Source organism: Lonchura striata, chromosome 19, assembly GCF_046129695.1.
Source record: "Lonchura striata isolate bLonStr1 chromosome 19, bLonStr1.mat, whole genome shotgun sequence".
Lineage (NCBI taxonomy): Eukaryota > Metazoa > Chordata > Aves > Passeriformes > Estrildidae > Lonchura > Lonchura striata.
The window spans coordinates 3,084,373-3,105,450 of record NC_134621.1 but is presented as its reverse complement, the minus strand read 5'-3'; the positions used below and the strand labels follow the sequence as shown (position 1 = coordinate 3,105,450).

Sequence of the window (21,078 nt, the reverse complement as noted above, 5' to 3'; positions counted from 1 at the left end):
TGTAAAATTGCATTTTTTAAAATTTTCCTCATAAAGATCTGTTATTTCTACTCCCATACCTTTCCCTGAGAGCCTCTTTTAAATTTATAATAATTCAGAGGGAGGGGGTTTGCATTTTCCATTTCAAGGGAGGCTCCTGCCTTCCTTAGCTGACACCTGTCTGTTCAAAACAAGACACCCAGGAAGCCACAGGACCCAAATTTAGTCCCTTAGCCACATCAAGACCCCCATCAGTCACGTGAGTAGCTCTGACAGAGGCAATAAACTAAAATCTAGACTTGATTTTGTTTTTGTGGGACCATCATGGCCTTGGAGCAGGTGAGCCCACATGGAGCCAGCATTTCACCCTGCCACATTTCCAAAGTTTCTGCAAAATAGATTTCCCTGCTGTAACTCCTGAGTAGTTTTAGCTGCCTGAGCTCTTGAGCAAGGGTCCACGAGAGAACTGGAATCCACACCTGTGTGGATCCACGACAAATTCTTGATCAGACCCGTGTGGTCTTCCTGAGATTTAGCAATGCTCAGAACCAGACCTCCCCATCCCAGAAAGGGTTATTTAGCAAAGAAACTAGTCCATATGTTGCATTTAACCCCAAATTGCTGCTTTTTCACACTGAACTGCATACACTGTCCAGGGTACCTGCATTTTGCTACTTTTTCTGTATATTACAAAAAAAAAAAAAAATTAAAAAAAGTAGAAACAGCATTGGAAATGAAGATTTTCTACCCGCTGAAGAAGGTAGGTGATAGCAACTTCAGTTCAGGTGGTTAAAGCAGCTCTGAGAGCTGGCTGTGAGGGAATGGTCCAGCTGGCAGAAGTTCATTCACCTCTGGAACAGGTGTTGCTTCTGACCAGCGTGCTCCGTCTGGAGTTGTAGGACATGTCTTCATACACCACATTGGGCTTTTTCTTCTGGAAATATTTCTTCACCTGCCAAACCAAGAAAACAGCCATTCAAACCAGACCCTGGAAAGACCCCAAGCAAGGAGTCATTCTCCATCTTAGGAGTCCATCTACATCCTCTGTTGGAAGAAGAAACACACTTTTAAAATTCCTCTCATGATCCAGTGATGTCTTAGAGGACCAAGTGGAAATCATCAGCTTATTTATTTAACTTTCTTTTATGAGTCTGATGCAATTTCACAAAAAGTTCCTTCAAGAGTTGGATGTAACTGTAGCTTTGACATAAAAGTAAATGATAATAATAATAAATAAAGCTCATTCTCATTCTTAGACTGTTACTGGTAACACAGGACATGAGGTCCCACTGGGCTTTGACAGAATTATGTCACACTACTGGTTTTACCAGTGCTGGATCCACATTTGGACGGACAACAGAAGCCTGTGAATCATACACTTCATTTTCAGTAATATTTATGCAGCAGTAGGATTTGTCAGAGACAATTTCTGGGCACTTTCTGCAGTATATGTATAGAAATAATCCCAGTGAAGGAAAACAATTTGATTTTTTTTTTCTCTGGAAAGAGGCCAATTTTTTTCTCCCAGCACTACTTTCAGACATCAGGCTATTTTATGAGTTTTTCTTGCCCTTATGTCCCCCTCCAAGTTACATCTCTTACAAGCTTGCTATGTACAGCTCCAGTCCCAATTCACAAAAATTTTTTTCAAAAGCAAGCAAAGCAGAACAGTGAGGGGCTTTGTTCAGGGATACACACACAACACATGGCTGTGTCAACCACACAGCTCACTCGAGGTTTGTTATCAAAACACAATAAATATCTCATTTACACAGGTTTACAGAAGTGTAAGACGCTGTGTTAGCTGCCAGGAGTTTACAGCTGGAAGATATTAAACAAGGGCAAATAGGAGAGCAAGAGGAAGCCACAATTCCTTAGGTTTATCAGATGTTTGCTTGACTCAGGCACTATTTTAAAATAATATCAGTTTGCCCCAATTTTTCTGCGGTGACTGTACTTACATCCACACGGTACAAGGTGCAGCACACCAGGGCACAGAACAGCAGAGCCACCACTGTGCCAAGGACATACGAATCCCAGGAGCTCTTCTCACATGCCTGCTCCACTTCTGCATTTAAAATAACAGCAGCATTATTATAAATACAAAAAGGCAGAATTTTGTCAGATTAAGCTCTTTTCTGACGCAGAGATGGGGTAACTGAGAGGTGTTTTAAAAACTTTTATTCTATTTTCAGTCTCGTGAAGGGTGAGACAATACAGGGGTTATAATTCACACCATCACAATCAGAAGCAAACTATTTCCTAATTACAATACACTATAAATGTTTCTTAACCTATCATCTTTTACCACACCATCCTATAAATACCTTAAAGCAAATCATCTAAAATTACCCCTCATGGGTCCTACTACAATGCATCATTCATGGTTCTATTTTTCCAAGGTATCCAGTCTTGCTTGCAAGGCCATCCTTGGAAACTTGTTTCTATTTCTATTTCTCTCTCAAATATGTCTGTCCTGTTCCATGGCATTTCTAAGTCAGCATTTCTTATCTCAAGGTTTGCATACATATGCAGACTATGTGAATCTTCTGTCAGGTTTTGAGAATTTTCTACAAATCTATTTCCTACAGAATTTTATTTTTATTCTGAAAAAAGTAATTTTACAGTTTAAGAAAAACTTCGGATATGGGCAGCTACAGAGACATATTTGTCATTCCATTGGTATTCTCACTGGCATTCCCTGTGCTCTTCCAGAGGCTGGGGGTGGCTGCAGGTGGCTCAGCAAGGAGCATTGCACAAAGGCAGCTTCCACACACTCCTTTTGGGAGCAGAAAATATTTCCTGCAGTGTTGCTGCAACCCTGAGGGCTCTGAATTATCCAAGAGCCAGGCTGGTGAGAGATCCAGACAGAAGCAGGAGGATGCTGTGGTATGAAATGCACTGAGAAGAATAATGCTGGTGGAAAGGCTTTCAACTCTCTGAAACCTCAATTAATCCATATAGGAATAACACACTAATTAATAATCTAACACAATTAATTAATAATCACACCCTTGCTTTGTTGGGCTACTGCCATTTCCCCCACCTCACTTTACTGAGTTGCTGTCCCAGCTGTGGGTGGTGGCACAGAACAGGACCACAGGTGCTTTTTTCAGACTGCAGGAAAATCCTTTGCAACTCTCAGGCCTTTGTAAAATTTATTTTACAGAGCCCAGTGCACAGGGTTAAATCCACCAGTAAGACCAAAATCAAGCACTCTCTTGCTGGCTCTGATTTCAGCTTAGCAAATGGGTACAGCACAATCCTGCAGGAAAGTGAAAAACTCATCTGTGGAGCACAGAAAAGTAAAAATTCATCTTTGGAGCACAGAAAAATGAAACCCCCTATTTGGAACACAGTAAAATCAAACCCTCTATTTGGAGAACAGAAAAATGCAACTCCCTCTTTGGAACACAGAAAAATGAAACTCCCTCTTTGGAGCACAGAAAAGTAAAAACTCATCTTTGGAGCACAGAAAAATGCAACTCCCTCTTTGGAACACAGTAAAATCAAACCCCCTCTTTGCAGCACACGCTCACAGGGTGCTCATTGTGTAACAAGGGTATGTGAGAGCATCTCTGCTGTGGTCTGTGGTGCTTGAAGCAAATCCCTGAGGATTTTTGTGCTCCCCACTGTGATCTACTTAACACAAGACTTGCCAGAGGGAATGGTTTCTAAAACCCGTTTATGTCATGCTAAGGTTAAAGAATTGGTGCTGAAAGTACTTATCCATATCCGAAAAGTGACAGTGAAGTGTTTGTTACCTTGTTTTGACTTTTTTTTTTTTTCCTTTTTCTAAGCTGCAGGATCATGGCAAGGTCTGAATTCCCCTCTGGTTATACAAGTCAGGTGGAAACACAAAATCTGTTTCTGTGTCTGAGCTCAACAGGGCACAAAGGAGCCTGAGCTCACTCTCCAAACTCTCCTGGGTTTGCCTGTCCTGACTAAAGTTCCTAAAGCTTTCTGTCCACAACACAACGACAGAGATTTATGATTAAACAAGCAAAAGGGTGGTACCTTTAACCAGCACCATGGTGCCACTGGCTGAGAGCAGAGGGGAACCCTTCACATCCTGGGCACAGTTGTAGATATCAGTGTCCTGCTCCTGGAGCTTGTGCAGAGTTACCACAGCTCTGTTTCCTTCCCTTGAATACCCCAAGCGACTCCCAAAGGCAGGAGAAACCTCTGACACGTTGAGCTTTGACACAGACAGAACTGTGCCAGGCTGCACGTGAGTCCTGAGCAAGTAGAACTTCTCATCTTCAGGTGAGCTTTTCAACACGCAGGTGATGTTGACAGACTGGCCTTGCACGGGGTTGGCATGGAGTGGTGATTGCTCCACAATTCTTCTGGATCCAGCTAAAAGCAGAGAGATTAGTGGTTATCACATGCTTAACACAGTGCGTTTTAACTGGGGAGCAAGGGACCAGAGCAGACAGAACATAGAAATGCTGATAAAATGAATTTTTAAACATGCTTTACACAGGTTTTGAGAAGAAGGATATGTTTTAGTACACCCTGTCACATCTTCCTGCCTCAGGGTCTGAAAGTAGGACTGACCAACAGGTTTAGCTGCTTGCAAAGGGTCCTAAAAATTATTGACCTAAAAATTATAAATACTGACCTCCTCTAAGGGAATCAACATGTACTGGAGTCATGCATCATTGCCTGCTTTCTCAAGCGAGTTGAAGCCTGGATCAAATCACACAGTGTGTGTCCCATCAATGTTCAAATGGTCTGTGAGAATGGAGTGGTCATTAATGACTCACTCTCCATCTGGGAATACAATCCACTGAGTTCCTCTAAGGACAGGACTTGCTCCTTTTAACATTATCATGGATGTGGATAAGGGAGTGAAGACAGGATTTATCAGGTTTGTAAAGGGAAAATTATAAGCATTTGAGAAGAGGATCAGAATCAAACAGCGCTATAAAGCAACTTAATATAATAATGTGGAGAGACAATACACAATAAACAAGATGTGAGAAAACACAGCAAAGAAGTTTGAAAGGAGAAGCCCAAGGGAGGAGATGGTAATCCTCCATAAATATAAATTACTGTTGCTGATCAGCAGTCAATTCAATTTCACATGCCTCAGGGACGGGAAAGGAAGAAAATCCTGTAAGCTTTGGGAAAGATGTCTCAGGTTAGAAGGTCTCATTGGAAGGACAAGTACGTGGAGGAATAAACTGCCAAAGAGTAGTGTGGACTCAACTCTTTTCTAATGAAAATTTTAAAAAAAATCAAGACAGAAAAATTATTTCCCCAACCATAACCACCTGCCAAAAGAAGCACTTCTGCCCATTCAGCAACTCCTCACTAACAAGAGAAAAAACCCTTTACTCATTCATGCCCAACTTGCAGACCCTGCCTAACACCAGCTTCCCAATTACTACCAATTTGTCATTTAAGACAAATTAGTAACAGAAAAAGAGATTTGCGAAAACAACTGCTACCAAAAAACCCCTCTTTGCTCTGCTAGATGTTTAAAAAGGTTGGACAAGTTGTTTTGGAAAGAGCTGTGGGACCTCTCTGTTTCTAAACAGCTGCAGCAAAACCTGTGACTCATGTGAAAATCTGTAGCTGGAATGAGTGAGTCACAAATGAATCTCGTAGGATGGTTTGGGGTTTTTTTTGGTGCCATACTACCTCATGTATTTTATTCATTCTTTCAGGGAGCCAACCCACACATTCCTTCAAATCTGTACCTGAGCAGACACAGAAAAGGTCCTGTCAGACTCACCCTCCCATTGTGCCTTCTTCCAATCTTTGATTTGAAATACAGACCTGTATTTACTAACCAATGAGATAAAAGGTGGAATTGCAATACCTTTGGCCACTACTATGGTTGTCTTCCTATGTATCTCTTTGTGATGGCCACTGATATTTAAAATATCGGAGCATACGTAGATTTCAGAATCAGATTCCTGGAACCTGTGCAGGGTTATCCTGAGAGTCTGCCCTTCCTTTGAAGACTCAAGACGATTAGCAAAGACAGGATTGACAGATGGAGATTCCTCCTTGGGAAAATATGCCACATCAATATTCTGTCTGATAAGTCTCAAGTACATCCCCACTTGATATTGTGAACCACTCATTGGGCAAATTATGTTGATGGAGTCTCCTTCCCGAGCACTGATAACATCTGTGGACTGTTCATTTCCTCCACCTAAAAATAAGAAATGCAATTGAAAATATAATATCAGGGCTCCTCTTGGTCTGAGCATATCAAAGAAGGTTTCAAAACCAACTCCTCCACCAACAGAACTGCTCTGTAAGACTGGACCTCAGTCTGCCCATGCTGGACATGTCATTTCTTGGCTGCTCTGGCACCTGCAGTGCCCTTCATGCCCAGTGACCTGAGCAGCTCAGCACCTTCCCAAGCTTCAAAGGCCTTGACAAAAAAGTGGCTGCTGTCACTGACACAGAAAATGTAGTTCTCTCTTTAGATTCCCAGGAAAATCCTATTAGTTCTCAAAATACAAACTTCACTAAGAGTATCCTGTTAATGGGTTCCAGATATAAGTCAGGAATTTAGAAGTGAGGAAAAGAGGCAGAAAAGGGAAGAAAATACACTTGTCTTTTTAAAGGGGCATTTAATAACAGCAGGGAACTGGATAATACAGATTCTCAGATTCAATAGAGGAAGAGGGCTGCAGAAGGTTCAAGTCCAATCTATTTAAGAAACAAAGACATACAAATGTAGAATGAAACCCTTGGAGTTCTCAATGATCCCAGTATCCAAAAAAAATGAAGGGGGAGTATTTGTGCAATGAATAGGGAGGAACAGAGAGATCAAATGGGAACTACCTGAAAGAAGCTACATCAGAGGCAAGGCAAGAAAAATTAAATAGAGAGCACTGCATGGCTAAGACAAAAAGCTTAGAAAAGTTTGGAAAAAAGAAAATAAAAGATAGAAATGTAAGAGCATCAATGCTGTACGTACCGTCCTGGGCAGGGAAGCACGGGAGAAGCAGGAGAAGGAGGGATGCATGTGGGAGACAAAACATCCACAGCATTTTCAAAGGTCTTTTTAGTTGCTCCCTCAGTCTGACCAATGAGTTAAAGTCTGAACACTGCTGCCTACCAGTTACTTGAGCTGCCTACTGAAAGAAGTCAGCAGAGTTTTGCTTTTGTGTGAAAATGATTGTGATGGAGGAGGCAAAACCTTTTCTCTGGGAGGGGCACCTTGTGTTTCTTCACACTTAAACCACCTTTGTTTTCTCACTGCTGAGCATCCCCCAGCCACCAGGGTAGCAGTAGAAAGTTGTCAATGGGGAGCACCTACCTCTCCTCTGAAGACAACTGAGAAAAGGGAGGTTCAAATTTGCTCTTCACAGTGCCAAAATCAGGCAGTTTTCTCCCAGTTGTGGCTTCCCTGGAAATGCAGAGGCTTGGTACCATCAGTTCAGTTTGTCAGGACTCCCACAGGCTTAGACTGATGGCTGCAGATGCAAAAGTCTTGGCTTTGTAAGGAGAAAGGAGATGAGGGATGCTCCATTACTTCAGGAAAACCCTCAATTATTGTACAAGCCCTGCAGACACACCAGCAGATCTGATCTGTATTTTGGCAATAATTGTGAATAATTGCCAAGCAGAGGGAGCTGGAGTTCCTTCAGCAAACACCAGCACTCACACCTGGGGCAGACCTGACCCACAAACCAGCCCACCTCACATCACCAGCAGCAGAAAGTGGATTTGACAGGAAATCTGTAGGAGCCTAACAATGTCTTTTGATCTTGTTGATGTTTTGAGGAAACATCATTATCTGAAACTTTCAGGCTTTTTCATCTCCCTTAACTTCTTTGCAAAGCCAAGACAATAAACAGTTCCAATCTTTACAGGACAATAAAGCCTTTTTCACCATAGCAAAGTGCTCTCTCAAAGTGAGAATTAAACCTTCAACCCAGAAAGCGAATTCTATTCTTAACAAGTAGAAAGAGCAACAATTTCTAAGAGATTGGCTCGAAGACAGGAGCACTTAAAGAAGAAAGTGTGAGCACCACACACGTTGTTTGTGACCAAGGAAGCCTTTGTGCCTCTTCCCTTCCCTTCCCTTCCCTTCCCTTCTCCCAGTGCTTGTGCAGTTTTTCCATCTCGTTCATCTCCCCTTTCAGAGCCCTGACCAGAGAGGAGAAAGTCCCTTGGATGCCAGAGGAAAAGCAGGAAACGGGATCCTCCCTTCTTTAAAATGTAACTAAATGTAATTAGTGCCTAATTACCTGTAATTGTATTTTTACTTTCACTTTTAGAGTGCAGGTCAGCATTGTCACTGAACATTGACACCAGGAAGCCCGTGCTGATGTGTGGTACAGTGCAGTAGGGCAAACATGGAAAAAGCCAATCACACTCCCAAAAACTTCCCAGGAACCTGCTTAGAAGTACCTGGGCAGTCCCCTGGTCCCTCTGGTACTGGGATGGAGGGGATGGAGGGGATGGAGGGGATGGAGGGGATGGAGGGGAATGGATTTGAGATCTGCTCCCCAGTCTGGCACTCCCTGGCCATGCAAGGGCTCCCAGGTCTGTTGTAAGTTCAGGGCCTGTAAGCACAGGGTACAGATGATGGTAAGATCTGCTGCTTTCTTCTCTCTTTTTTGGGTGGGATTTTTTGGGATGGTCTGAGGCGAATAAAACTCTCAAATTAGATTTTATCTCTCAGTAAATGCAACACATGGTTAGAGCAGCCATGCTTCCTCCCAGCCCACAGCTCACCCTTTCTCCATGCTGCTCTTCCACCTTGGCTCTCAGCACAGCCTTTTCAACAGAGACTTCTCAGGGAGCCTCTGTTCCAAACAAACCTGTGCCAGCCCCAGTCAGGACTGCTGCAGATTCACTGACAGCCCCATGGCAGCAGACATCTCACTGCTGCTGAGCTCACCTGAGCTGACCCACCACCCTTGCACCTTCCCTGCCATCTGAAACAGCCTGGGATTCCTCCTGGAAAATCATCTTGCTATTAGATAAGGAAAAGATCTCTACAGGGCAGTCTTCAGGTCATAAAGAAACCAAGACAAGCCTCAGTGTGTGGTGCCATCTCCCAGTGCATGGCACCAGATGTCCTGACATGCAGATAAGGGATAAGATAGCAGTGTCACTCCCTGTCACAGCAGGCACAGAGGGCTGTGACAGTGACAGGAGTCACACAGCCCCAGTCCAAGGTACCCAGTGTCACAGTGAGCTCATGGACACTCGATTCCCCCTTCCCTGAGACCCTGTGATTCTGGGATAACCCTGGACCCTCCTTCCTGCCCCAGGGGGGTTGGGGAGAGCCAGGGAAGCCCACCCTGTCCAAAGCCTATGTAGACCCCTGACATTTCCTGTTCGTCCTCTTTTGCCCCGCTCTCCACATGGACACCACAGAATAAAGAGAGCTGAACCAACATATCTGGGGTAAGAGCCTCTTTTGGAAATCTTCACCATCTCCTGATATTCCTCCCCTCACAGCCTCTGGGCTTGCCTGATGTTCAGGGGGCTGAGGAAGGGGGAAAATGTCAACCCAGCACACAGCACCCTTCGTAGGAGACAGCAGCCCTTTGCCCCGTGCATCCACACCAAGCCTTTTTCTTGGGGATCATCTGCTGGGCCTGGTTCTTCACTGCAAGTGGTCTCAAAGGACAGCCAGAAACTGGGGAAAGGAAATGCACAGCACCCCCTGTTTGTGAGCTGAACCCCTAATTTTGCAGAACAAGGAGGGAGCCCTATTGCACTCCCATCTCAGGGATGTCCTTATGGAAACTGGAAGTGCCTGTGCAGGTGCTGGCAGACCTTTCTGCATCTGTGGCTGCTCTGAACAGGAGCAGTCCCTTGGCAGCCGTGAGGTACTCAGCAGGAACCCCTGAAGTTAGTAGACAAGAATCCAAATATTTCATGGAAACAGTGATGGTTATTTAATAACTCCACATCTTTGCCAAATGGACCACTGAGAAAAAGAGTTGCCCAGCAATTAAATGTTCATTTTCTGAAGCACTGAGCAAGTTACACTGATGGAGTGTCCCTCCCAAGCACTGATAGATGTTCTCTTGACTGTTCACTTGCTTCATGTAAAAAATAAGAAAGGAAATTGAAATTGTAATATCAGGGCTCCTCTTGGTCTGAGCATATCAAAGAAGGTTTCAAAACCAACTCCTCCACCAACAGAACTGCTCTGTAAGAATGGACCTCAGTCTCCCCATGCTGGACATGTCATTTCTTGGCTGCTCTGGCACCTGCAGTGCCCTTCATGCCCAGTGACCTGAGCAGCTCAGCACCTTCCCAAGCTTCAAAGGCCTTGACAAAAAAGTGGCTGCTGTCACTGACACAGAAAATGTAGTTCTCTCTTTAGATTCCCAGGAAAATCCTATTATTTATCAAAATAAAAGCTGCAGTCAACTCAGCCTGGTAACTGGAGCTGGTGTCAGATCTAAATGAGGAAGGCAAAGGTAAGGAAAAGTGGCAGAGAATAGAAGAAAACACACTTTTTTATATACATAAAAGCATTTAATAACATCAGAAATTGGATAATACAGATTCTCTGAAAAAGGATTGCAGAAGCCCAGGCTATCCTGAGAAATAAAAGTATACAAATGTATAATGAGACCCTTAGAGCTCTTCAGTGACCCCAATATCCCAAGAAACTGAGCAAGAAGCACTTGTGCAATGAATAGCAAGGAGCAGAAGGATCAAATGGGAAACACCTGTTCCAAGTGTTGGAGATCTCTGAAAACATCACCAGCAAGGGGATCAGTAAAATCCAGATTTGATATTAAGCACCAGCACAACAGAGTTTGTCCCAAGGTTCACTCTGCTACTGACTGGATGGTTAAGGCAATTGAGGGAAAAACAAGCTACAAAATCCAGTCAATCAAAGCAGAAATGAGTCAAGAGCTGTCCCTGTGTGTGCTTGTGTTTAAGGACAAAATTACACTGATTCAGCAAACATTCACATTGCTTTAGGGATTTGCTTCTTCCCTTGTGCTGCCACTGATTTTTGATCAACAGTCTTGATACTAAATTAGATCCAATGCAAAAGCTGAGGATTTACTCAAATCAAGTGGGAATGGGGAATGATTTAAGGATACCAAGTACCCAGTGGGATTCCTGAGGGGCTGTACTCATCTCACTCTGTCTAAACTGGCTAATTTGTGAGGAAGATTGATGCCAGAGTTCTGTGCAGTCTGGGGGGAGACCCAATGCCATTCCTGAGGCAGCTGGACACAACCTCCCTCCCAGCCCTGCACAGGAACAAACATTCAGACTCAGTCTGCAGGTGGGGGCAAAACCAAATATCTCATCCCAGCTTTTCCAGTTCAACCTACCAGTCAGCTGGTGGTGGAAAAGCTTTGGTGAATGCAGAGATGACCTGAGAATTAAAACAATACAGGCACCTGGGTGCTGCTGTGGCATTCCAAAGTGAAAGGTGTGCAGAGGGCATGGGAAGTGCTCCAGAGCTGTCCCCACTTTGTCACAGAGAGAATTCAGCTGCTGTCAGCCTGTGCTGCTGTCAGCCCCACACCCTGGGGTGTCTACTCTCTGCAGCCAAGTACCAGCAGAGGATGGGGGTCCTGGTGCTGCCTGTGCTGCTCACAAAGGCCTGGAGCTGGACAAGAGTCATTGTGCTCAGGGAAGGTGTGGATGTGGTGAAGCTACATTTGTGAAAACAGGACAATTTGGGATACTACAGCAGGAGGTCTCATGGAAAATCAGTCTGTGTTCTGCTGGTCGCTGTGCATCGTGAGAGAGGAGGAGGATGCTGCTGGCAGAGGTTTTCTCCCTTGATATGGTTATCATGAATGTGTGAGCTTTTCTCTGTCAGAAGACTGTCTGTCTTGCTTAAAAGCTGCAGAATTGAAAAAAAAAAAAAAAATCAGTGAGGCTACCAAAGAAACTGGTAGATTCCAGTTAGAATTATGAACAAAATGCCTGTATTTGTGAAGTCCTCCAGGCACCTCCCCTCTCCCATCTGCTACTGGGCCACCCCTTGCTCCACAAAGGGGGGAGCTTCAAGGCTCTGCTGTGACCCTGCCTTGGTGCTGTGACCCATCAACTTCTGCCTTAGAGGGGCTGCAGGACAGACCTGAGACATCACTGGACATTGCACCCCAGGGCAGGACCTCAGGGCAGTCATTAATGGTAAATTTTTTACCCCTCACACTGATATATCCATTAATCTATTGATGGAACAACAGTGAGACTGGTTTTGTGCTGCCTTTGCTGGGCTGTACACGCACTTGTGCAACTCCTCCTGAAGCAAATTCAGACTTGGAAATTTAATCCTCTGGCTCTCAGAAAGGAAAAAGCAGCATCAGGAGATGGACTAGGAACGGGAGAGGAGGCTCAGCCTCAGGCATAGACAAGGTGCTCAAAACACTGGAGCCAAGTGGACAGAGGTGGAGGAGAAAAGCCATTATGGCAGGTTCAAGAAGTGTCCACAGAGCCCATCCCACCTCTCTCCTTTCATATTGGTTTGCAAAACAAACTTCCCTCCTGGATGCATTTAGGAAATCCTTGTTCTTAAATTAAAGCTGGCTCTGGAGTGGGCAGGGCTGGGAGAAGGAACCATTCTTCTGAAGGCCCTGTCAGCCCATGCCTGGATGTCCTGGCTGGGACACATCCCTGCCAGGGAAACTGCACAGCAGTGCTGCAGTCTGGGACTGCTCCAAGGAGCAGGATCCCACGGAGGGAAGGCTGAACCCTGTGACTCCATGGCCCTGCCAGTGCTTCCCCCTTTTTTCAGGAAGAAGCAGTGAGGAAATCCCTTCTGTGCTTATTTTTCACAACAAAGCCACCAGATGGGCACTGTCACGGCAGCCACAGGGAGGAGAGTTCATCCCAGCTGTCAGCCCCGTGAACATCATTAAAAACTGCAGGAACAACACAATGGAGATGAGAAATGGAGGAAAACCCTTTTATGTTTTTTCCCATTTCCAAGTGTGGGGCCCACAGGCAGCACACAATTTGTCAGACTGTACCTTGGCGACGCCGCAACCGCAAGAAGTAAAACATGGTGCCCCATCCTGCGCAAACCCCAGCAAACAGGAATGCCAACAAGATGCCAAGGCTGCTCTTGCTGGTGAGAAATTCAGCATTACCTGCAGAGTAGAAGAAAACACAGCATCCAAGTGAAGCAAGCAGGAGGGCTAAGGCATGAGCTGCCTCGTAAGCACCACGCAAAGGAACCGGCCCCGTCTGATAGGGAGAGAAGGAACTGATGAATGAGAGAACAAAGAGCCTCTGGCTCATCTTGTCTTGCAGAGATGGCATAATGCTCACTTTATCAACATTCAAAGCAAATTCTTGTCACCTCAGCACAACAGATACCCTTGGACATCAATCTGATCTGAAATGACCAACAAGTGGTGAGACCCACATCCTTGAGGAAGAGTTCAAATAAGGAAAACCATTCTGAGTGGTTTTTAAAAACCCTTTTGTCCATGGCCTAAGGAAGATGACAGGGTTTCTACCATGAAAGAAATTTGAATATACTAATGTCACCTTTAGTTGACAAATGTCCTCTTTGTCTGGAGGCAAAGTCTCACTTATTTACAGATAAAGTCAATTATTGGGAACTTGTTGCACACATGTACCCCCTTCCCTCAGCATCTCTGTGTCTGTCACTTGTAATTACAGGAACCTGAGCCTGTGGACATCTCTGTCCAGAACTGGCCATGTCCATTTGCCAAGGCAAGGTCTCTGAGACTGGTTGGCTGCAGCATGTGTGGATTCAAATTATGAATGTACAGGACATCTCCTGCCCATGTAAAACTCTGTTCACACCAATCTGTCTGGAAAAATCCCTCTCAAAGCACAAGGCAAAAAAAGACAAGAAGAGATTAACCTAGAATTTCCTCAGGAATGGCAATTGGCAGTGATGTGGGTTTTGGGTGTGATTTTTGAATGTAGCAGTTCAGGTGAGAGTTGTGATTCCAGGCAACTGCCTCTGCTTCACAGCAAACATTCTTCTCCTCAGTATTGATGTTACCTCCTCCATTTCCTGAGAAAAATGAAAGGTAAAAATTTTTGATTATAAATATGAATCATGTAGAAGATCTTCAGTGAAGGGCTAAAGATGTTGAAGAGGTTAATAGATTTAAAAAGTGGATAATGTTGCACAAAATGTTGGAGATTGCTATGATTGCTACGAGTTGAAGATGTTTCATTCCTGAACAGTCCCAATCAATTATTGTCATTAGATTTCCCTCCCACCAAAGCTAATGAGGTGTTCTGGGGATCAAGAGTGGAAATGTTTGAAGAAGGTAAGAAAGTTTTCACATGCAGTTAAGAATAACAAAACATCTGTAAAGAGCTTATCATTACCTTTATGCAAGAAAAAAAATCTTCAAATATTTTGCAGCTGCCTTTTACCCATAGGAACCAAAGAAGAGGAACAAGGAAGCAGCTTGTTGTAAATATCTAGTAGTAGCTGAGTAAATCTCTACTCAGCCCCCTGGAGTGCATCTGCTACCAACCCTACATCTCACTGTGCCATTATTGAGCTTATTCTTCTTCTGAGAGAAACTGGAAACTCCCTCCTACCTTCACCTATACATCCACCCCTTCCCCTCTCAGGGGACACAGGCATCCCTTCCTACAGCAATTTCCAGATTTCACTGTGAATGTTTCAGTGTCACCAGTGTTTTACACCATAGTGACAGCATGCAGATATTTTGTGGAGCATAAATACAGGAGAGAAATGGTTTATGGTGACCAGAAATTAAATACAGGAGGAATAGTTAGGCTAAATAAAATCATACTCAGGGAAGAACACTTTTTCTTCTCTTCCGTCAGCAAGAAAATTAGAAAGGATGCTGAAACTCCAATAGGAGAGGTGCTGAAAGCTGCTCTCAGAAAACCAACTACAGATAGAAATGTCATTGACCTGGATGGAGCTCAGCTTAGTCACACCCCTGCAATCCAAACCACCATGAAGTTTTGCCCTCATGGAGCCACTTGCTCCATGTACTGACAAGTGTTTGAATTCCTGGTTTTGGCAGTTTTGTGAGGAAGCTGGAAAGATGCTCCTGGGTGTTTATTGAATTGGACAGAAGAGCAGCACAGAGCAGCTCTTGAGGCTGGACCTAGGTCTGGGTGTGCTCTGGCTGAAGCAGGTGGGATTCAGACATTGCAACATGGCACAGAATTTCATCATGGGAATTGCTGTTGCTAAAAAAATACCCTAAAATAAAAACATATCTTTATAAATCAGAATAATCTGTGTTTATCTGAATCTCTCCCAGTGTAGTTTTAAGCAATGTTTGACATGAAAGAACCGCATTTACTTTTGTGAATTACTTTATGACTTTTTTGTTTTTCACAGAAGAAACCAAATCATTCCAGTTTATTCACTCACAAGTCTCGCTGTCTGCCCAAATAAAGAACAGTTCAGTTTCCTACCCAGAAGTAAGTTTTCCATCAGTTAATAACCAGGTTCCCAGCACAGCATACCTCCAGAATTCAGGTTGCCACACCAGATTTTTGGTTGACCTGTTTCATCTGAGTAGAGGCCATACATTCCTTCAGGAGAGGAATCTGCATTCTCAAAGCAAACAGTGATGTGTGATTTGTTGTTCACCAACTCAACTGGTACATCTGACATAGTATTTCTCTTGTTTTGTATTTCAGCAATTCTTGTAAAATTTTTTAAATCGTTTTGGTCTTTCTTGCATGTGCAGTATTTATAGTCCTTGCAGTAGTAGATTGTCGTAATTCTGCCTTGTGACCTGTCAGCAGGGCCAACACTGGACATGGCAATATCTAAATCAGAAAAAAAAAAAAATAAAAAAAACCAAACAAACAAAAAAAAACCAAACAAACAAACAAAAAAATTTCCACCAGTTTTCTCCCTGGATGTTTAGTGTTTGAGAACAAGATGGGTCTTGGTGGACAAGCTTAGTCATGGCTTTGGAGACACTGTCTGCCAATGGGAAAATTTTATACAGTACTGGGGCCAGTTCCCAGGATAACTTTTGGGGTAGAAACATGATAGAATTACCCACTACTTACACTCTGTTTTTATCTGGCAACCTGGGAGGTGAGTTGAAAGATGTTTCTCTTGCTGAGCTGTCCTCTTGCTGTTCTTGTCCTCTTTCCTTCCCAAACTCCTTGGCACAATCCCAGCAGGTGTCCCTCCAACACTCTGCCAGCTCCCAGGACCACTGAAGCTCCGAGCTCAGCTGCCACACTGCCCAGTCTGGGTGCCGTGTCCCAGGTTTCCTCCCTCAGACCCTCCCAGGAAAGAGTCAGTCCTTTGGGACATCAGACAGACCCAAACTGTCACCCCTCCCAAAAGAGGAGATTGTGACAGGTCTGACACATCAACCTTCACCTCCTTCATTTCTCTTCTCACTTTGGAAGCTTTATGGTCTTGCTTTTAACTGGGCACAGCTGAGTTTCTCCTAACACTTCAGAGGTTTTGGGCTATGGAAGTGCAGGGGAAAGCACCGAGGTCAAGCACAGAGACTCACTTGGACGGGGAGCAGCAAGAGCCAGGAGCAGGAAACCCAAGTGCAGGAGATGGGGAGAGTCCATGGGGCTGCCCAGATCCTCCCAGATCCTCCACAGTGCCAGGGCAGGCTTCTCTCTCCTCAGTCTTCTCCCTGTGGGGAATTAAAGGCAGTGCTTGGCACCCAGGGCCTCTGTGCTCTTTGTCCAGACAAAAAGATAACAGCTCACGGACCAAATGCCAGGCAGCTGCTTCCAGCCCAGGTCGTGGGATGGCAGCAAGGCAGAGGAACCCTCACTCTGCTCACACAGCTGCTACTGCACTCTGCAAGGGCCAACTCCCAGCCCTTTGCACCTCTGGCTCATCCACAGCAGCAGGAGACACGAGGTCCTTCTGCAGGGAGAGGGAAATCCTTCCTGACCTGCTGGGCAGGAGGCTCCGTGTCCACGTGTTCCCCCAGGCAGTGACCCTGCACACAGCCCTCAGCAGGAGCAGCAAATAACAGCTTGATTTGCTGTCAGATTTTCCCAAGTTGAGTTTCTGAGTTCCAAAGTTTTCTCCAGTTTTCCAAAACACACCAGATAATTAAGATGGATATGCTGAATGGAAATCCATCCATAAAATCAATTATGCTGAATGAATGTTTCACTTGGCCCAAGATGACATATTTACTGTCAAATCGAATTATATTTTTAGTTTAGGAGATCTGATGGGAAATATCTGTTCACGTCAAATGAACAAACAAACAACAACTTGGTATTTCTTTTCAAAACATCCTTGGATTTAGTCAGAAGTTAGTTTTCATTTAAATAAAATTGTCACGACTTTGTGATGTATGCTTTATGTATGTATGATGATGTAAAATACTTGCCAAATAAGAAAAAATTATAGAAAATTCACCTAACTTTCCTCAGCACAGTAGCTCTGGAAAATACAAACTGCTTTCTTCCTTTTTCTCCTTTTGATGAAAAGAAGCTTTTCATCAAAAGCTTTCATTAAAACAACTTTTCTTTTGCTGCCACTACCTGAGGAGTACTTTGAGGAACTTTCCAGATTAGTTATATGCTAATTCCTAATTATACATTCAAGAGACGTTAATAAATGCTTATCTCTTATCTGTTATGATCTGTGCAGATCTCGACCTGCTGAGAGTTCTACCCCATTTCCCAGAAACAGGTGAGCCAGGAGAAACACAACCCAAGGACACACCCTCTTCCACCACCTCTGTGCACTTCATCCTGATCACCTGGACAGTCCTGCAGGGATTTCCTCTGGTCCCACCAGGTGTCAACAACAATCTCTTCTCTTACATAAAAAATTCATACCTCAAAAATTCATCTGCCTCTTCCCATGCATAAAAAATTCATCCTCTCTTTTTAATTATTTTTTTCCCTGATCGTTCATATTTCACACATGACTTTATCTCATTTCCTGATTTCCAAAGCACAGTTAACATTGCCTGGCCCTCCTACCCTGCAGATAAGCAGAGTTCCAAGGGATTGACATCAATCTTGGAATCACAGAATCAGAAGTTTGGAAAAGACCCTCGAGTCCAGCTGTTACCACGGCACTGCCAAATCCACCACTTAGATCAGTGACACCTCTTCTTGTTTCTTAAATGCCTCCAGAGGATTTGTACCCCAGGGAATGTTTGCTGCACAGAACAGCTGCAGCACATCTGGCAGAGTTATTTGCCCAGGGGTTAAGATTTGGGTTTTGCCCAGTAGTTTTCAGTGTGAGGTTTGTATCTTGTATCCTCATTTATTTGGTCCTCTCTTGTGTAGTCTTCTCACCCCTCTCCTTATTCTGGTCAAAGGACATGTCCCTTCTTCTTCTCTCTGGTGACATTCCCTCCTTCTCCCCCTCTTCTTTTCAGCTTCAGCCAGAACACCATCCAGCAAATCTCTGCCCCCACTGACCTGTCTTAAAATCTGGAGACTCTCCAGCTGTCTTGGACAGCTCCTGACATCAGTTTTAAATTTACTTAAATAAAACACTTAAATCTAAACTGAAACACATTCTTTGGACAGAAAATATTTTCCATCCAGTTGTTTGGGTTTTTTTTGTTGTTGGTTTTTTTTTGTTGTTTTTTTGGTTTTTTGCCCGTTCCCCTTTCTTTTTCAAAGTAATAGAAACTTTCACTTATCAGAGCTTCTGAAGTTTTCTGAACCAGCCCACCTGAGATCACCAGCAGGACTTAACAGGAAATCTGCAGTGCCCTAACAAGGTCCTTTGGCTTTGGTTTTGAAAGGATCTGTTTGGGGAAACATCACTACCTGAAACTCTCAGGCTTTTCCTTATCCCCACAGCATCATAACAAACACAAAACAATAAAAAAACCTCCAGTGTTTGCCAAGAGAAGGAGAAAATTCAACCTCCAATGCATGAACATCATTTTCAGCAGAGCAAATGTTCTCTCTCCAAGTTAAAATCTGATGACCCATGTTTCCTCCTACTCCAGCACAAGTTAAACCAGGTCACTGCCTTTCCCGTGTGTGTCCTCAGGCTTTCTGCCTCTGGCACAGTTCAGTGGGGACCCCCAAAGTGACCAGAGCAGAGTCCCCCCAACACCCCCAGGAGCCAGCAGAGCAGAGCTGCTGCCCCAGGGTTCACATCCTCCCCTCTCCAAACAACCATCAAACACAGTCACAGACACACAAAACCCAGCTGTAAACACTGCCTTTTCTCACCTCTCTTCCAGCCACATACCCGCGGCTCGATTGCTTTAGGAGCAATTTGGTCTGTGGGTTTATGGTCAGAACCAGCTTGGTGGAACAAGAATTTCTAAAAGATGTATCTGGAACCCTAAAGGTCCCGTGGGAAAGGCTCAAGGTGCAGTCAGCCTGGAGAAAATAGTACTATTGAAGGAAGTAAGGCAGCAACAGAATAAAACTCAAGGAACTTTGGAAGACCATACAGATTTTATTTTCTACTCTCTTTCTCAGAAAAGGAGAATTGTTTACATAAGAGAATTTTGGTATCACTTTCCTTATCACATTTCCTTCACGTTTCCTTATCATGGTTTGCTGTACACCACTAACAACAAGCCCTTGCAATAAAGACAAATAAAAAAACCAATACAAAATAATGTGAGGGGATAAAGCAGCTTTTTCCTGAGTGAGCATTTGACTGCAGTTGGTTTCTACAGCTCCAACAAGCATTGCAGACAGAGCAATCAGCAGGACATCGTGGTTGAGCTGAGAAATCTCTGCAAAAAATCCTAAGTGTAAAGCGCATTTTGGCTTTCCTTCACCTGCTCTGAAACTAAATTTCTGCAGCATTATAAAACCTTGGTAACATTTTTTTTTTCCTGCCTGCAGTACATTAAGTAGAATTAAGTGTTTCAATGGTTTAACTTCTTCTATTTTAAAACCACTAATGCTTCTTGTTTTGGTTCTGTTTAGTTTCATTCTGACCCCAGAGCTGCCAGGCTGGATTGTTCATTAGTCAGGTTGGATGTGGGGAAATGCACAATCAGCTCCTTGAAAAGAAGAGCTGTAGGGATTTCTCCTTCAACCCTTCTGACAAATTCTTCCTTATTTGCAAACATGACAGGATGGAACTTTTGGAAAAGAACTTTTGGAAAAGAAGATATTAGCAGGACATGCTAAGGAGCAATGAGGAAAAAAGGATTAATGGATACGGAAAAATTATTCAGGAGTTACATGAACAGGAAAATGCTGTTAATTCATTTATTCTATTATTTCAGAGGTCACTCACACTTTTATATAAATACACTAAGAGGAAGTTGTTGGGTTTCTGCATTCCCACAATCAGTGTGAGCTCACACAGAGCTCTCTGGAAGTTGCCAGTCTGGGCTACAGATGTGGGATTATTTAGCTACAAACATCACCAGCACCAGCAGCACGTTTCTTCCCTGTGCAGAAAACGTGCAGCACACTGAGAATTTCCCTCCTGCCACAGACATTTCAGTGCCTGTTTCTGAATGCCTGCTGTGAAACAAGAAAGCAAGAATTTTTAAGAGAACAGGGTGGAAGACAGGACCCTCTAAAGAAGAAGACAGTACCTCAGAAGCTGTTTGTGTCCAAGGATGCCTTCATGCCTCTTCCCTTCTCCAAGTGCCTGTGCAACTTTTCCAGATCCCAAATCATTCAGCTCCTCTTCCAAAGGAAACGAGAAGTCAATGGACCTCAGAGAAAAACCCATTTCACTGGCTCCTCCCACACTTAATGCAACCTGGTGTCATGAGAAACTGCATTTTCGCTTTCAGTTCAGAAGTACAGGCCAGCAGTGGCACAGAGCAAAGCCAACCAGGTAAGTCTGTGCTGCTGTAAGTGCCAGAGCTGCTGCAGTTTGCAGGAAATGTTGAATTTGCAGGAAATGTTGAATTTGCAGGAAATGCTGGAAATTTGCAGGAACTTATCTAGATATCATAATAGCAATGTTTTCTCCCAGTCCACAGTTCACTCTTTCACCGCACCACTCTTTTATTGCACTTTGTCCTTGTTTTTATGATGTGACCCTCAACTCAGAAAGTTCAAAGAGTTTCTGCTTGCAGATTTTGCTCTGGGATAAAAGGAGTGTTGCTGGAAGGATTCACGTGCTTGGTTTATGCTGAGCATTGCAGCACCTGTGCCCTTGTGTAGTGGAAGAAACGGAGGCTGACCCTCAGGGAAACTCAGTTTCAGGGGTTTATTTATTTATTTATTTATTTATTTATT

General features: G+C 43.9%; 2 protein-coding genes across 2 annotated transcripts; both read right to left on the bottom strand.

The window, feature by feature from the left end:
- Nucleotides 1-578: 578 nt before the first annotated feature.
- CD7 (CD7 molecule) lies at nucleotides 579-8,259 on the bottom strand. The gene is made up of 5 exons (XM_021535793.3): nucleotides 8,202-8,259; nucleotides 5,810-6,148; nucleotides 3,997-4,338; nucleotides 1,941-2,047; nucleotides 579-931 (listed from the first exon to the last, which is right to left on the bottom strand). The coding sequence occupies exons 1-5, from the start codon at nucleotides 8,257-8,259 to the stop codon at nucleotides 821-823; spliced, it is 957 nt and encodes a 318-aa protein (XP_021391468.3). The 3' UTR covers nucleotides 579-820.
- A 3,383-nt stretch (nucleotides 8,260-11,642) lies between these two features.
- On the bottom strand, nucleotides 11,643-20,531 carry LOC110473340 (uncharacterized). The gene is made up of 6 exons (XM_021535794.3): nucleotides 20,424-20,531; nucleotides 16,419-16,550; nucleotides 15,400-15,708; nucleotides 13,793-13,948; nucleotides 12,927-13,046; nucleotides 11,643-11,794 (listed from the first exon to the last, which is right to left on the bottom strand). Exons 2-6 carry the CDS (start codon nucleotides 16,480-16,482, stop codon nucleotides 11,742-11,744), a joined length of 702 nt encoding a protein of 233 aa, XP_021391469.1. The 5' UTR covers nucleotides 16,483-16,550; nucleotides 20,424-20,531; the 3' UTR covers nucleotides 11,643-11,741.
- Nucleotides 20,532-21,078: the final 547 nt, after the last annotated feature.